This window comes from Glycine max, chromosome 1 (assembly GCF_000004515.6).
Source record: "Glycine max cultivar Williams 82 chromosome 1, Glycine_max_v4.0, whole genome shotgun sequence".
Lineage (NCBI taxonomy): Eukaryota > Viridiplantae > Streptophyta > Magnoliopsida > Fabales > Fabaceae > Glycine > Glycine max.
In genome coordinates, this window is record NC_016088.4 from 57,680,869 (window position 1) to 57,699,169 (window position 18,301).

Sequence of the window (18,301 nt, forward strand, 5' to 3'; positions counted from 1 at the left end):
ACTACTTGGACCAACGATTTATTAATAGATATATTGGATTTAAGACATGGTAAACAAGTTTAATTAGAATGACAACTATCTATATAGGCTTTACAAATACCAAGTTCACAACAACTTTTAAAGACACACATAAATAAACTTTTATCTTTCAGCCGCAATTAAGAAGCTTTCATATCAAATGTCCAAATGGTAACTAAAACAAAATTATTATTTTTTTGTTTTGAACCAAGATATTCTTGGGTCAAAAGCTAATGATCAATCTTTTAAGATATTACGGTTTATTTAAAGAATTGATCTCTTTTAACATATGTTTTTCCATAATCACATACTTATCTAACAATCATGACACACCATATTAATAAAATTATCACTTTTCTCATTCTCCAAATATCCCACTAATAGATCCATCAACTAACATTTATCTTAAATGAAACTTCTGCTGGTTTCAACCATTATTTAATTCGACGAAGATGAGTATTAAGAACACCCCTTTAAACATTTATTTTAATATATTTTATGCTATTGATTAAATTTTATTAAACAGTATGAAATCGTGAGATCATTAAATAAAATACTAGATTCACAAAATTGTTATTTTTTTATAAATTTTGGTCAATAGTAAATAGTATTTTATAAATAAAATACTTATATTACATAATGCTTAAAAAAACCTAGTATTTCATAAATACGTGATTTTAAATTAAAAAATTACAATACCTAAATTAAGATACTTATAATGTTATATATAAATAATATTTATGTGAACTTACTTGTCATAAGTTAATGATATATGAAAAATGTTTAATTACCAAAACTCACTTTTGCATCCCCCTCCCTTAATTTATACTTCACGGTTTAATTACCAATAAAAAGAAATTCACTATTGAAAAGATTACTCAACAGGGTTAAGTTATTGCACTCTTATTTTGGAGTTTCTTGTAAGAAAATAAATAAAATAAATTATGTTAAACGGGCTTAATGCGTATTTCCCATTTGCTTTGCTACGGAAACCCTTCATCGATTCAGAAAGCATTCGAATTGCTGCTTATCGGCTCCTTCCTTCTCATTGAATTGAACAATCTTGCTCTTCCAATTCCATCTCATTTTTCGTACGCAACGCATAGTTATATATTGATTTTGTCCCAATAAGGTTCGTTTTGTTTTAATTTGATTTCGGGGGTGGGGGTGGGGGTGGTAGTATAAGCTGATTTGTTAACTGCAATCTTAGTGCTTTACATTTGGTTTCATTCTCTATGTGAATCTTTATACTGCTTTGCAAGCTCTGGGTTTTGATGGTGTTTTTTGTTCCAGAATGGCAGAGAGTACAGATGATGAATCATTGTTGGCTCGTATACAACAATTGGAACAGGGTATGTTCATTCTTCTTTTCCTGTACAAGTTAATTTAACTCTCTTACAATAGTTAGTTGTAGGTTTAGTAAGAACAATAGACTGATGTTGATTTGATTGACTATTGTCTCTTGTAAAATTTCATTTGGCATTGAAGTCATTTATTACACGCATTAAACTTACAGAGTATGTAATTTTGTAGAGCGTGATGAATTACGCAAAGATATTGAACAGTTATGCATGCAGCAAGCTGGGCCTGGCTATCTTGCTGTGGCTACCCGAATGCATTTTCAAAGGTATCTGTTTATTTTCCTACTCTTATGCAATCTACATACAATGAGTATCTATCATCTTAAGCCCAACAAAGAGTATCTCACTATATTGAAATCCATGGTTAATTAGGACAGCTGGATTGGAGCAGGAGATTGAGAGTTTGAAAAAGAAGTTGGCTGCTTGCACAAGAGAAAATCTAAATCTACAAGAGGAGCTTTCTGAGGCATACAGAATTAAAGTTAGTTATTGATTTTTTGTCTTTGTTGCTTAAAATTTCCTTCTATTTTGTTAACAAACTTACTTTATTGTATTCAGGGTCAACTGGCAGATCTACACAGCGCTGAGGTTTCAAAGGTCTCTCTCTCTCTATCTCTCCTCACCCATTATTTTGTTTCACTCTAGCATAGATATTGCATCGGCTATCTGTTATCCAGCTTTAGCAACTTGTGGAGAGTTGTTGGATGCAAAATTACAAAGCGATATTACTTTGTACATTTATTCGTCTGAAAATTTTTTATGCTTTACTTGAAAATTTTATAATGGATTATGGTGAGAACATGATGTGAAGAGTTCTTAATCCAATTTATAAATTGATTGTGCAAATTCTAGAGCTTGTTGAAAGAGTTAACATGAGGAATAATGTTACTATTGACTCCAAATTTATATTTGCAGAATATGGAAGCTGAGAAGCAGGTTAAATTTTTCCAAGGTTGCGTGGCTGCTGCTTTCTCTGAAAGGGATCAAGCAATAATTGAGGTTACAATAGTTTCCATTTTGATTAAAAAAAATATCATTTTCAATACTTCTTAGTTTGGTTGTAGTTGATGTTTTTCAAAATTCTCCTTGATACTAACAGGCTGAGAAGGCCAAAGAAAAGGAGGAGACAATGTTGCAACAAATAAATGGCATCCATAAGAGGTATGCTCAATCTTTCTGTCATTTTAGTGCATGATTATCAATGTCAACAAATTACCAAAGAAAGATGAAATAGAAAGATAGGTGGCTTAGGAGGTCCCAGAAAAGATCCTGTTTTTATTCCATCTAATTCCAAGTAAATAATGATGATGACATGATGCACTTGTAGCTTGATTATGTTTGGTGTAACAAAGAAGCTATAGGATAAATATACTGAGATCCACCCAAGAATTATAACAACTATGGTCAATGGAAGAGATGTGTTTGACTTTTTCTCACTTTCTGTTGAAATTTTGCTTGCAACTATGTATGTTCTCTTTAGAATTGATTTCCAAAACTTCAACACCTATTCTTGTACTCCACTTCTTTATATGGAGGGCCATATGAGCTCTCTATTAGAGATGTTAATTATTTTTCTACATGGTAATTTCCTAAGCAAGATTGAATGGTTGAAACTTATGGGCATATTATAGGATAACCTATACCGCCGTTTTGTATTATCTTGTTTTTTATGACATGGAGGATACGGTTTACCTGGGAAAACTTTTTTTGATTTTACTTGCAATCACAGGGTAGAGGAGCTCACCTCAGATTGTCTTAAGCTAAAGGAATTTAATGATGCTCTGCAGATTGATCAAGCAGTACATATGAAGCAAAATGAAAATTGCATGAAGGTAGTGTTCCAGCTCTCTCCCTCTTTCACTCTCTTCCCCCTTCTGTGACTCTCTATCTTTCATTTTTCATTTCCTTTGTCATTCATTACAAAGCTTATCCAATGATTTCTTAGCATACAGAAGTAATAATCCAAAAACAAGTTTTCCTGCATATTTCCTATTAATTTCATCGTTATGCAATATATAACAAAAATATTTGCTGTGGCATTTAATGGATCTTAAATACATGACTCATTTTTTTTTAACTTCTGTTTTGGCCTTTCTCTTTATATTTTTATGAATTTTCAGGTAATTAATAAGTTCTTTCAGATCAGGCAACATTCTCTGAAAGAATTTGAAGATATGAGTTGGAATGAGAAATGTGCATGTCTTTTGGGTGACTCTGAGGAGGTGTGGAGTTTCAATGATGCTTCCACCTCTAAATACATTGTAAGATTTCAAAGACCCTGATATTCCCTTTCCTTGATTATCAGGTGATGTGTTCCTTTGCTGGTTATTTGGTATGGTGTCCAGTATGACACCTGCTAAAACTCACCCCATCCTTTTGAACCTAGTTAGATTTGGCATGCTATGTATATCTGTGATGACAGTACTGTTGTTACATACTTGGGAAATTATTGTTTTGAGATTCTATGTTCTGTACATATTCTGAATAACAATTTCTCAGACAGAGTGCATTAGAAGAACAGCTGGAGAGATTGAGGAATTCCATGGATTATCTTCAAAATAAACTAAGGGTGGTATGATATAATTTGTCTGTTATCAGAGCTTATTGCTGCCTTGTTAACCTTTTTTCCTTCCTTCCAACTATCAGTCATTCTTTATCTGTTTTGCATGCTTTAGGGCTTGGAAATTGAAAATCATTTGAAGAAGAGAGTCAATGCATTAGAAAACAAACAAGTGAGGGCTTTCAAAATTTGATAGAAAAAAGTCATTTTAATACATTTGTTTATTCTGGATTCTGATGACTCATTTGCAGATTTCTATGGACAAAGTGATTGAGAATAGCATAGCAGACTTGAAACATTATCATTCTAAGTGTAGGGATGAAATTATGAATTTACTTGGTGATGGAGAATCCAGTATTAAATCCATAATCAATGCAATTGATGAAAAAGTCTGGAGTTTTGATCTGAGTACTGTACCGAATTTGACCCCTCAAAGAGATGCAGAACCAGAAGAGTCTGAATGTGCAGATTTACATATAAGCCCTCAAGCTAAACCTGTCTCAGAGTCCAAGGTTTGAAACTCTATGATGCTAGTACTGCATCCCTTTTACAAAGGGACATCTCATTTTTGTTAGATGCAAATAGTGCACTTATAGCAATTGATTGCTTGTAGAGCTAAAGATAGTGCATAGTGACTTATTTAATATTATTCAAAATTACAGATAACAATAGCATACTTTTCTTGAAGATTTACATGATTGAGAATTGAAAATATTAATAGTATTCCAATTACAAATAAAACAGAGGACCAAAAAGAAGAGAAGTAGAGGGAAAAGAATGACAGAACATCCTAGGAAAATTAGTTTTTTTCTTCTTCCAGTCTAATCATTGTTAAACTGAAATTGGGCTAGTCGCTTTTGAGCATAACGTGGCCAGCACATCTTCAAGTGATATTTGGGCAGATGCATTACTTTCATGCCCACCTGATTACTTCCAAGCTGAAAACAGGCCAGCCTGATAACAAAAAATGCAATGCGTTTTCCTAGAGCTTTTACAATGTATTCTATCAGTAATATACATTACTGTTTAATAAAACGCTTATGAGGAGGATTTTATTCTTTATTTGTTTAATTTAGATGAGTTAATTACGATTGTATAATAATGGCAGTGCTCTTATAAAAGTGTTCTGATAACTTTGAGCTGCAACATAAATGCCTTAAGTGAGCCTAGATTAGAGTCTGGCACTCTGGCTGTATTTCACTGATTTTTGTTGACGTTTAAAAGATGCAATCCTTGGAATTCATTAACTTTTTCCATTACTCTTTCACAGAGGAATAGTCCTAGTGCACTGTCAGCAGATGCTGGTGTAAAAGGTGATCCATCTGATGTTTTAGCAATGGCATTGCAAGAGAAGGTGTTTATACTGTCTTCACATTTATTAAAACTCATGTATTTAGTTTCTTTTTCTCATCACTAATCAAAGTATTTGTGCTTCCAATTTATTGCAATCTAGCTTTCTGATGTTTACCATGCTTTATATTTCAGGTTGCTGCATTATTGCTTTTATCACAGCAGGAGGAAAGACATCTATTGGAGAGAAATGTGAATTCGGCCCTTCAAGGAAAAACTGAAGAACTTCAAAGGAACTTGTTGCAGGTACTTGTCTGTCACATCATTGTTTCAGACTCTTGAAACACTGCAAATACTGAGATGCTTGTAGCTTGGTGCTGCTGGGTTTAGAAAATGGTTTATGGTTGTGCTAACTGCTAAGTATACTATATGACTATGTTGGTCTGAGAAGAATGTTAGTTTGTATGTTTGCAATATCTGGATTGATGGTTACTATGTTCTTCTATGTTATTTTCTTTTGTAATTTTTTCTATTCAAATTCTTCATCAATGAAGCTATGCTGATGCTCCTCTTCAAGATATATAAAATAGTATGTTAGAAATAACGTCAGTGCCTCTGAATTGTGGGTCAGAGCAATAATATATTAATATTTTAGAACCACATCCACATGTGCAAGGATCCTTGATATTATCCATTGTTTACAACTAGTTTTTTGTTTGCTTTTTTTTTTTTTACTTCAGGTTACTAATGAAAAGGTGAAAGCTCTTATGGAATTGGCTCAATTGAAGCAGGAGCATCAATTACTTCTGGAGTATGATTACTTTTATGATGATGGTTACTAATTCAATATTGTTGTATATTTTTACTCAGTTACTCTGTTATTTTGGAGTGAATTTTTTCCAAAGCATGTGTCTGTTTTCTTCAATAAAATTTGCATAGAAAAAAGTAGTATTTTTATAGTTCTGTTTCTTGTGTCAATTTTTAATTCAAGGATAAAGTTGCAGTAACATGCTTTGTTGTCTAATTTTTTCATAAGTATATCTTCTAAGGTAGTATTTGACCTAACTTTTTTGGACTTTCCCTTTCCTTAACAATAGATGCTCCTCTATTTAGCTTCTGTAGAAGTTCTATTTTTTGGGCTTTTGTTCATTAAAAAGAAGGTATGTCTCAGCTTCTCCACTTTAGGAGAGGAGAAACTCAAAAAAAAAAAAGTTGGGTAAAATACTAAGTTAATGATTTTTATTGTCTTCAACTCTTCATGATTAACAACTGGATGGCATGTGAAGAACTGAAATACTACACAAGTCTACTATTTTCTTTTTTTGGGTTTTAAGTAACACTAGGTACCTTTTAGATACTAAAGTTTGATGTTCAAAGGTGTGTTCTATTTTTTTCCTGAAACTTATTGCCATATAAATTACAAAATCTTCATGATGTCTAATTGATTTTGATTGTCCTTCCAACACCACCACTTCTGGCACTCTGTTGGTATTTCTTTTTCAGTCTTGAAGGTTTAATAAAATATTAATTTTTGTATTGCATGTCAAACAAAGTAATAGAATATATTTATGCAATAAATATTAATACACCCATGTCTCTTCCTTTAATCTTGCTCTTAAATGATTTTACTTGTTTTTTTACCACCAATTGGATTCTTAATCATTCATCAGCAGTCACTTGAATTTTATCCCTCCCCTTATTTGTGTTTCTTTCTCCTGCTAGCTCAAAAGTTTCTCCTTCATTACTATGGAATGTCATTTTGAATAATACAAATTTCATTCTAATGCATGTGCAGAAAATTCGGTCATGAACCTAAACAAGGGAAAGGTGTGGTCAACACTGGAGATAGACAGCTTGTTACTCGTGAAAGAGATGGAACTTTAAAGAACTTACTGAAGAAATCGTATTTGAGACGATGGATTGGTCCACTGGATGTTAGTGGAAATGAAGTGGACAGTAGTTCAAATAATGAAGGGAAAATTTTCAATCATCGATCCAGCAGTATGGATTTTGCAAGGCATGTGGTAATTTTAGGAGTTTGTTTTTTCTGATTTTATTCCATCGATGGATGATTGTGGCTGGATTTTTTTTAGTAATGAAAATTTTAAGGTAGAGGGATGATACCTTAGTTCATGGTACAAAAAGCCTTTCAGTTCAAACTCTTGTTCGGGAAAGATTATTTCCCTAGATTTCAGCTGTTTGTTTAGAAAAAAAAAGCTGTTTGCAAATTTAATTCACCTTTGGGAGGTGAGGGGGGTCCTAAACTGATGAGGCTTTGGATAGGAGTATGGGCTCGAGTAAGCTGATGCCTAAGCCCAAAGTTTGGAAAGTTTATACTAGGAGAGGAAAAAAGGGGCAGAATGGGAATGATCATGTTTAGGCAGTTAGTGGGGTGTGCGTGTGACTCGTGTGAGAATTCAGTTATATGGGGGAAAGGAGAGAGAGTGAGGGGAATCATGCTTTTTGTTTGTCAGAGAATTGGGTTTTCTCTGTAAGGAGCAGTGCTCTGGTGTAAGGGAAGACTCTATTCCCTGCAGTTTCTTTAGCAAATAATACATCACACACCTTTTCAATCATCCTATTTCTCTAGTGTATTCTCTGTGCTGTTACATTGTGTCCTACCATAAACTTTGATTTGTCGAACGAAAGATCCTGTCTTACTCTGCTCAATTAACCCCTTATGGTTTGTGGGATAGTTTAAACTTTAAACCATGTCAGCTGTATTTGATCTGTTTGAAGATACCCCCATGATATATGGTGTTTCTTTTCAGCCTTCTGTTTACTTATAGTTCACTTATGTTTATCAGAATGAAGATTGAAAATGCAACTTTAAAGGAAAGCATGGAAAGCATGGAGCGTTTAACTTCATCAATTCATAGGCTTCGTCTCTCTCTTTTAAAGGTATCAATACTATTTTGTTTTATATTTGAGAGAGACCGGGGGAAGAGGGGTCCTTATGTGGGATTGCATACTTTGGGGTCATAAATAGAAATTGTTTAACGTCAGCTGCTACTGCTAGCATGGAATAACAAGAAACCTTATCCTGTTTAGTTTTTGAATTTTGAAAGCTAAAATGTGTTAACATGGGTTGCCTGCTTGATATGGTATTTAGGCCACGGAGTCTGTGATTTCGGAAGGTACAATTTCCGGTGTTTCAGAAATCCTTAATGACGTTATTCATGAGGCAGAACTTTTAAGGACTGCTCTTGGCAGCTCCTTACCCACCAGTTGGTCGGCTGAGGCAGATATTAGTTATATTGGATACAATGTGGGCAGTGACACAGGGCATCAGGAATGCAGTGATGAGAAGATGGATACTGTTTCTGCAGCAGGGCTCGAAATGGTTGAGCTTTTGATTTTTTCAGCTCAGATTTTGAGGGACTTACAAACGAAGATGGTATTGGTTCCTTCCTGATATACAAGTTCAATGAACTAACTGCTCCTTGTGTGATACTTATTATGGTTACCGGTGTGGGTCATCTTAGGTGCTTTGTATATTTGGCTGATTGTTGAGGCAGGGTCATGATGTAAAATTGGAAAGGAGAGCTTAATAGAATTTTACAATTTGTTTTGTTGAGGGGAGAAAATGGAACCATGTGCCATACGACCATATATTGATTACCTGCATGTTGTGGTAGTTTATATATTATAACCCTCATCGCTTAAGTTGAATAGTTTGCATCCGCACTTCTTGCCTGTGCTTGCCAAAGCCTAATAAGATTAGTCGCATGTCAGTTCTTATGTCACTATTTGCTTACTTATGGTTTCTGTGACTGTATATTCATTCTATTTCGTGCTTATGTAAATCTGTAATATCTTTAAGATTGTAATTTATTAACGAATCGTATGTTGAGTTTAACCTGGTTTTAGGGGAATATTTAAAATGATATAATTAAAAAATGATTGAAAATCCTAACAAATAGTAAAATATTATTAACATATTTATAGAACACAAAATTTTGAAAAAAGATAAGCAAAGTTTTATTATAAAAATGTTATACCATTCTAATAACAAGACATGAGAAGGATAGGTAAAAAATATCTTATTCCACAATGGAATCTGAGAAGTGATATTTTGAGTAATTGTTTACATAATCTTCAATCCGAAAAAATTATTCATCGAAATAATGAGTTATTATTAATATCGACATATTTGAGATGGTTAAATGTTCAAGAGTTTTCTTATTCAATCATTTTCTTTATTCTTGTGGTTAGATATTTCGTTCGTACACATCTTTCTATCTTTATTTTTGAAGACATGATTAGAAAATATCATATTATCATAAAATATAAAATATCTTTTGTTATGCTATAATAATTTACTATGTGACTAAAATATTTTATTTTAGTTACTTTTTGTTATTTGTATGAAGTTATTTTTCATTTATTTTTTTGGTACATTGTTATTTATTTATTATTTCATCAACGTTAAAAATTTTATTATTATTTTTGAATTATACTTCAGTGTAAATTTAAACTTTTTTTTAAACTTAAAAAAATGATTATAAAAAAACTAATTTAAAAGATTATTTTTAAGAATGGAATTGGATTTATTTCTTAAAAAAAATAGACAAACATAAAATTACTTAAGTTTTTTTTTTAAGAAAAAAAAAACTTAAGCAAATAGGCTCATTATGGGTAGGTACAGGTACAAGTCCAAGGGAGGCAAGGGGGAGCCTGGTTCCCTTCAATTTTTTTAAATTATAGAATTAAATTAAATATTTTATATTGGTAATTTTTATCGTTCGGGAGGAACTCAGTTAGGAACATGATAGGATAACGTATATAAATAAACAAGTTATTACAAGAATAATATTTGATAAAATATTTCTTTGTAAGGACTCATTGTACATACTAAATATTATCAATCCAATCTTTAAATTTAAAATTCTAGTTGAGTAAATCAAACTGACAACTTTTTTTTATAAATTTTAAAATTATTTAATACGTCATTAAATAAATTTAATATAATTAATATATATTTTTTAAAATATAAAATGTTTACTATAAGATCATATAATTACAAATTTTTTATCTATATGAAAATATTCAACAATCAAAGTAATAAAGTTTAATATATACACATATTTTATCTTAGTATTTAAAATTTTAATTCTCTGTGACGTGAATTTTTACTATATATTTTAAATTTCTCTTGAATATAAAAATGTCATGGAGATTTTATGAAATTTGATGTAATGTCTAGCATAGACTGGTTGGTTGAGCCAATTTTATTTTGGAAGTCCATGCATGACATGTTTCATGCAATTTGATTCATTTCACCACCCATTTTTTTTTTCTAAATGCTTATGTAGTCAAACTAAGGTGTATTAGATTAGATATGAGTTTAATTTTTATATATTGATAATAACACAATCAATCAATTAAAGAATTATGCTAAAAATAATGAGCGTAAAAGTTAAATAAATAAAGGGAGCGCGGGGGAAAAGAGAACCGAAGACGATCGTCGATGGCAATCTTACCACAGTGCTTGAATGAATAAAATTTGCTATTCTATTGCTTAAGGAATGGAAGGGGTTGACAAGGAGAAAGTTCAAAGGGTAGTTTATGAAATGAGCAAAGGATCCAAATATTTTCAAAACGAGGAACGCAAAGAAGCGTTTATTAAACAGAAAATTGACAACATGCGAATTCAGTGTGCAAGCCTCTCACAAGCTGACTTGGCCCATTATCAAAAGGTTTCTCTTTTTACCAACATGCGAATTCAGTGACAGGTTGCTGATAGTAGAATTGTTGAGCTGGAATCTTCGCGTGATCTTTCAAGGATTTGGCTACATGTAGATATGGATGCTTTCTATGCTGCAGTTGAGACTTTAAGTAACCCTACATTGAAGGGCAAGCCTATGGCTGTTGGGAGCATGTCCATGATATCCACTGCCAACTATGAGGTTTACTATGACCTTGACATTGTTTCAGTATTATCTGCTGGATATTTGAATCATGGAATTCCTGATCCTCATTTGGTCTTTACATAGGCACGGAAATTTGGGTTTCGAGCTGCCATGCCTGGCTTCATTGCACGTAAGCTATGTCCAGAATTAATCTTTGTCCCAACAGATTTCAACAAGTATAATTATTACAGTGATTTGACTAGAAAAGGTATTCTTGCTGTTTGTGATTGATTTTGTATTGCAACTTTTCCTTTTAATTACTGATATTGGCATAATATGAACTTATTATTGTTAGTTTTTCGGAGGTATGATCCCAATTTCATTGCTGGTAGCCTGGATGAAGCATACCTTGATATAACTGAAGTTTGCAGAGAAAGGAATGTCAAAAGTGAAGAAGTAAGTTGGCGCATGCTTTGGATTAGTTTAACAATGAAATACCTTTAATGTATTACATCTCTTGATTTTGTAAATTTGGAATATGTAGATTGTCCAAGAACTCAGAGCTGGTGTTAATGAAGAGACTGGTCTCACATGCAGTGCTGGAGTGGCACCAAATCGCTTACTTGCTAAGGTTCTGGGTACTATCTGCCTAACATCTTTCCCATAGCTATGTTATAAGCCCATTTGTTGAAGTAGAAGCTTTAAAGCACCTTATCATTTTACATTTAAGATACTAACCCCTGTAGTAGAGATGAAATTATTGTTTTATCTTCCTGGGAAATTCCATGCTTTGGCTTTATAATATCGACATTTTATTCTCATATAGGTTTTTCAGACATAAACAAGCCAAATGGAGAGTATGTTTTGCCAAATGACCGCATGGCTGTTATGACCTTTGTATCCTCCCTTCCTATCAGAAAGGTGTGCCTGTGTTTATTGTATACTGATTTCATCAATTATTGAGGTTTTCTGATTCCAAATTATTGGTTTTCTCCTAGATGTGGGTTGCCGGACTGTTTTATATGCATTTTTCATTATAAAGGTGCTTTTGTGATTAATAATGATGAATGATATTGACAGATTGGGGGCATTGGTAAGGTCACTGAAAATATTTTGAAGCGAGTTTTCGGAATTAACACATGTGAGCAGATGCTTGGGAAAAGTAGCTACCTTTGTGCACTCTTCTCTCAGTCAACAGCAGGTTAGCCATCTGATAGCACTTCACAGAACAGGGCAACACATAACAGCAAGGATAACAGCACTAGCAGGCCCAAAAGGGTGACCCACAAACCCATTTACCTGAAGGACTTCGTATGAGACCTTGACTCCATTCTAGAAGCTGCTTCTCAACCTCTTATTCTTCACGTGTTGATTTCATTAGCTGAGATACCAAAATACAGTTATAACAAACTCAAATATCTTGTATACAGACTATTATATAAACATTAAGGAATAAAGAGAGCAGCAGAGAATATTATTCCAAAATTTACCTTTATACTTAGCTTCTTTATCCTTTTCCTTCTTTTAGATACGTATCACCATCTGTTCAGGTGTTGCTGCTTTCTTTATTAATGTGAAAAACTAATATGCAAGTTAAATTTACTACCCTGTAGATTTCGACATTCACACGGCAATTCAGCTGAACTTCGTACAAGTTTTTTATTTTTATTTTTATCGTTTTAACATCTATTTTGAAAATTCTATCTTCTGCTTTGTACAGCTACTATTTGTTAAGTTTGTAATTTAGGATTTCTGACCATAATTTGTGTTTTGATCATATGTTCTGTCCCAAATTAATTTTGGGTCCTTTAATAACATGTCATTTTGTCAATTTTCTGCAGATTTCTTTTGCTCTGTTGGTTTAGGTCTTGGGCAGACAGCCAAGTAAGATTTCGGAAAAGTATTAGTAACGAAAGAACGTTTTCTGCCACCAAGGATGAAGTGCTGTTGCATAAAAAAATGGGTATCTGTCTTGTCTATTATTGTTTATCTTTCAAGGAAATTTCTTGGATTTCATATTTTCAGTGTAGTCATCATAAGCTCTAGTCAATTACTTAGGATTTCTAGTACGGACCTCTTTATTGAAACTCAAATATCTGGGATTCAAATGGTTTGGATTGCAGCCTTAAATTCATTGCACATGCATGGCTTTTTAAAAAGTTTAGCAGTTGACTATGACATGCTGAGTTTCTGAATTAGATAAGACTTTCGGTATATTTACTCATCAGTCATCAGCATATGAACCATGCAAAGCTTATGTTTGCAGAGGAGCTTGCTGAAATGCTATCAGCCGACATGCAAAAAGAGGGTCTGTGTGGGCGAACATTGACTCTTAAACTAAAAACTGCATCTTTTGAGGTATTACTAGTTATTGATGACTTGACACTGTTTTCTCTTAATATTTTCCTAATACTGGTCGAGAACAGTTTAGTTGGTTTGTCACCTCTGAATATAAAACTTGATTGAAGAAAAAAAAATTATGATTTGTTGAGCTAAAGTCACCTGTTGTTGTTGAAGAGCAACGTACTTGACCACAAGGATATTATGATTTGTTGATTTTTCTTGATTTTTGTTAAGTTTCTTTAGTATGTTTTATTGTCTCCCTACAATTTACTGTCCCACCATACTTTTCTTGCAAGTGCTAATAAATGCACAACCTATAGGTTCGAACTGGAGCTGTGACATTACAGAAGTACATCAGCTCAAGTGAGGATATTTTGAAGCATGCCAAAAAGTTGCTACAAACTGAACTTCCTATTTCAGTAAGATTGATAGGTATGCGTTTCTGTTAGGTTTATTATTATTGACATTTATCAAGATGGTGCTCAAGGCCTAGATAAGAAGGTGCTTATTGCTTACAGATGGACTATGAGAGTTCACATTTGTGCCTTATTTGTGTCAGGCCTTAGAGTATCACAGTTCAATGGAGACAAGCGTAGTGCTTAGTCTGATCCTACACAGAAGACCATTACCAATTTCATTACTTCGGGAGATGTCAATAGAAATTGTAGTTCTTTTCCAGATGTTGCAGATCATGACTTTGTCAGTAATTCAGAAACTGATCTGTCCATTGACAGTTGGCAGACAAGTCAACTTGATTGGAGAGATCCTTTTGACGGTAATCATTTGTCAGATGTAGACTACCAAAGCTGCATTGTCCAGAAAAGTGATTGTGTAGAGGAGGTCTCTCTTTCTCTCTCTTCCCACTTGTTTTCCCATGTAGCAGATATATAACTGGATTCAGAAATCGATTGAGGAGCATTTTCCTGTTGCTTCTATTTATGCTTTCTGCCGTATTTACCAGGTGCAAACATCTAGTAACGATGCTACAAGTTCTCACTACAATGGATTTACAGAAGTACTGGGATCAACTTCTTACCAGGGGAAGTTTGAAGGCATAAATGTGAAGAATGGATCTAATCTCCTGGAGGATGAGAGACTTGATTCTTGCTGTCAGGAGAAGACAATGTTGTGGTTGAATGACTACAAATGTTCACTTTGTGGAATAGAACTGCCTCCAAGTTTTGTTGCGGAAAGATTGGAGCACTCTGATTTTCATCTTGCCGAAAAGCTTCAAAAGGAAGAATCTAGAATTCACCAAACATCTGTTCCGAGTCAAAGGTACAATATTTATCTTGTACAATTTGCTTTACCTTTTACGATTCCAACATAGGAATTGACAGAATGCAAGTGTGTCTTCTCATTTTTGCTTAAGGAGTTCTTTAACGTAATCGTAATGTGATTAATATATGTTCATTCAGTCGGTGTCAGAAGGATGGAATCACTAGACAAAGCAAATCCAAGAAGCAAAAGTTGTCGCAGAAAGAAGGCAGTTATACACACCTATTGATTATTTTTTTGTTAAAAAGTAATAAAAGCTCATAATGTACTGAATAACTCGATTTGTCAGTTATTGTATAATATGCATGTTATTTTTCCTTGTAACATGTATAAAATAATAAATTCATTTACTTGTAATTTAGGTTGTAATATAAAACCTTGTAGTTTAGGTTGTATTTAATATTTTCATTCACGTGACATGTCCCGTGAGTAATGATATCCGTTCAAAATCTGCTTTAAGTTATAGAGATGTGATATTATTTTCGGTGTATTTCTCTCCACTATATTTATTATATCTCAAAATTTTCTTAGTTATACAAATTGTACAAATAACATTTATCTAAATTATACACTACCTCCAAGTTGAATTGAAGAGACTGGTTAAAAATGAAAGAAAAAGGGAATTTTTGAAACAGTGCACCGTTGCAAGAGTATTGATGGTCGTCTTGCTGGGATTTTACATCCAGTATCCACCTAGCATTCTTGGTTATCCAATACTGCCGATACATTATAGAAAGTAATTTCCGTAAGGTACAAAAAATAATTACATTATGAAAATTAAAGATCTGGGAAAAGCAAAAAAAATGAGATGACTTGAGACAACTTTGGAGCGAAGAAAGGAGAAAAATGAGTGCAAGAGAGGAAGGTATGAATGTGAGAGAAAGTAGGCCATGGATGTGTGTCCCTTTATCACTTATATTTGTGTTGTCTTGTACCATGTTTCTTAACCATCAAACGGATTGAATTCATGAGCACAAGCTAGTGTTTAGAGTTGTAGCGTGGTAAAAGGAACTCAGTTATGTTTTGAAAATCATTGTAGAATAACACTTTATCGCTTTCATTTTTTTTTCATGTATTTTACGTAATTTTTGTCATTTCATCGTGCAACTAAACTCACGTAAATTTGTGAGAATGGTATTCAAAATATGTGTTGGGGAGTAATTTTTAAATATAATTCTATTTTCAAAACTTGAAAGCAACACGAACATATTGTATTGTATACCTATTTCAACATTTTTGAAAATGTAAATCTAAACTCCAGTAATACTTATATTTTTATAACATATTATACAATAAAATAAAATTAATTATTTTTTAAATCGTATAAAACTTTGTTACTTTCTGATTCATTTTATTAAAATTTTAAATATATTGATTAAATTTAATATTGATATTGAAAAACAGAGTGCGTGTGGTGCGGATAAAAAGAGGGCAGGGAGGTGAAGTGAAGAGAAAACAAACCTAAGACTCAGAGATCAGAATGTATGATCGTCACTCCGATTCCGATTCCAAGCGACGCCATTCTAGATTCGGTTCAGAGTGAGTGAGGTCACTCTTTTCTTCTAAACTTTTCTGTTTAGGACCGAATTTCGTTTCATTTGTCTTTCTTCTTTATTTGTAGCCCCAACAAGAGATATAGAAGGGATGAATATGGAAAAGAAGAAAGAGAGAGAGTGATGAGTAGAACTAATGTTCAAAATGAAGCTCCTTTCTCTAAGCACAACAAACCAAATGATCCTATTCAACTTCCATCATCTCTCTCTTATTTTCAGGTCTTATGCATACCAATTGTTTATCACTATTATTAGTTTTTTGCCCTTTTAATTTAACAGCTTGCTTGGCAGAATGAAAAACCTTAGCTTTGTTTTAAGGTCAGTTATTATATTTTCTTTGGGTTGCATACAATTAATCATCTTTAGTCTTTACTTGGAGGGTCAGTCGGTTACTGCATGCATAGTTGATTATTGAGCTCAATGTATAAACTCTTCTCCATTAATCATTGTTGAAAATGGTTCTTAGTTCTTACAGGCTCTTATTTGTAAGGACTTGGAGTATTTATAGTCACTTGAATGAAAGAAAATGTCTTAATTCAACAAGAGATTTTAAAAAAATTTGCATGCTTCATTTTTATTCGTTGTATGCAATCTATATTTTTGGGGGTGGTGTAGTGGGGTTCGTGTTCAGCACCATGCCTTCAAGTGACTCTGTATATACATAACCACCTTAGGCTTGCCTATGCATGTTTTATAACAGCACGATGAACGAGATGGCACTGGGCAGGTTGGCCTAAGCTCTGTTTCAAGGAAAGCCAGTGGTGAGTTTCCATTTATTATTTTGGATATGTATTTTGTCTTCATGTTGTGTTGGGAATCCTGTGTATGCATGATTTGTGTATTGAGTCTAGTCACACAAGTGCAACATTCCTTTCATTTTGTGCAAGAAAAAATGGTTTTTCAGTTATATTGTGTTTTAGTCATTTTGTTATCAAATGTGGTTGAGAAACAAAATTATTTGATTTTATAATTTTGAACCATCAAATGGAAATATTACACATAACAACTTAGTTGTTCACAGAATATAATCTAATTAGTTTGTTTTTATTCAAGAGCGTGGATGGTGGAAGGACACAAAGAAACAGCTTAATGAAATGGAACAGACAAGTCATGGTAGAGAGCAGAGAAATGAGAAATCACAAGCTAAACTGGATGATAATACTTTCCAGAGAAGAGATGGTTTTACTGAAAGGTCGAGGAAAAGACCTGCATTTAGAGAGAAGAAGATTGTAGTGGATTCGGGTGATGCTAATGTGGCTGCTGTAAAGTCAAGCCAGAAGGAGGAAAGAAACAGCAATCCACAGCATTTGGATAGACCTGAGAAGCATTTTGCAGATGACAAGGGTGAAGCTAGGAGAGGAAGAAGGTATGGGGGCAATGACAGTTACAAGGGAAGAGATAAATTTAATGGAAGACGAGGTTATCGTTCTGAGAAGTGGAAGCATGATTTGTATCAAGAGGTAAATAAGGATCCCATTCCACAGAATGAGGATGACCAGATTGCAAAGCTGGAAGCACTCTTGGCTTCATAATAGCTAACAGCAGCCAATATCATGCATGTGTAATTTATTATAAGCATGCACTGCTCTAAGTTGCTGAGTTCGTCTCTTACAATATATCAAGTTATCACCATTTTCAACATGCCAGGGATGTTGAGCAGAACAACTGTCAGTTTTAGAAGATGCAAACTGGATTCAATTGAGGCAGGCAGGTTTTAAAATTGGAATGGAGGACAGAGCAATTTGCAATTGCAATAAAGCATTTTTGCTTGTTTTAGACAATTTCTAGTTTGCAAATTATCTACATGTCTGATTTTTATTTTGGTCAATTTATGTACATACCACTATAAATGTGGCTGAGCTGAATTGGAAAAGAGAGTCTCACAGTTGCATGAACGCAAACCAGGTAAAGACCTTTACAACTAGGGAAAAAAAATTTAGTCATTTTAGGATCAAATATCTACTTGATCGTCGGTTATGGACATCACATATGTGAAAGTAAAAAGATTATGCGAGTAGATTTTAAAACTTTTAAGGTGAGTATAAT

The 18,301-nt window shown here is 33.3% G+C and overlaps 2 protein-coding genes and 1 pseudogene across 3 annotated transcripts; all 3 read left to right on the top strand.

Moving 5' to 3' along the window:
- Positions 1 to 969: 969 nt before the first annotated feature.
- On the top strand, positions 970 to 8,975 carry LOC100775191 (TATA element modulatory factor). 2 transcript variants are annotated; one of them, XM_003516721.5, is made up of 18 exons: positions 970 to 1,150; positions 1,312 to 1,370; positions 1,552 to 1,645; positions 1,752 to 1,860; positions 1,938 to 1,976; positions 2,295 to 2,378; positions 2,479 to 2,540; positions 3,109 to 3,211; positions 3,500 to 3,640; positions 3,883 to 3,951; positions 4,055 to 4,111; positions 4,191 to 4,451; positions 5,210 to 5,293; positions 5,425 to 5,535; positions 5,970 to 6,040; positions 7,025 to 7,246; positions 8,037 to 8,130; positions 8,342 to 8,975. In XM_003516721.5, exons 2-18 carry the CDS (start codon positions 1,313 to 1,315, stop codon positions 8,642 to 8,644), a joined length of 1,962 nt encoding a protein of 653 aa, XP_003516769.1. In that variant the 5' UTR covers positions 970 to 1,150; position 1,312; the 3' UTR covers positions 8,645 to 8,975. The 2 variants fall into 2 exon arrangements, with proteins under 2 accessions (XP_003516769.1, XP_006573902.1); XM_006573839.4 differs by having other exon boundaries at positions 1,757 to 1,860.
- Positions 8,976 to 10,787: 1,812 nt separating this feature from the next.
- LOC100775740 (DNA polymerase kappa-like) lies at positions 10,788 to 15,134 on the top strand (annotated as a pseudogene).
- A 970-nt stretch (positions 15,135 to 16,104) lies between these two features.
- LOC100819584 (bcl-2-associated transcription factor 1) lies at positions 16,105 to 18,272 on the top strand. Its single transcript, XM_003517549.5, has 4 exons — positions 16,105 to 16,241; positions 16,324 to 16,474; positions 16,956 to 17,016; positions 17,309 to 18,272. Exons 1-4 carry the CDS (start codon positions 16,183 to 16,185, stop codon positions 17,785 to 17,787), a joined length of 750 nt encoding a protein of 249 aa, XP_003517597.1. The 5' UTR covers positions 16,105 to 16,182; the 3' UTR covers positions 17,788 to 18,272.
- The last annotated feature ends 29 nt before the right edge of the window (positions 18,273 to 18,301 follow it).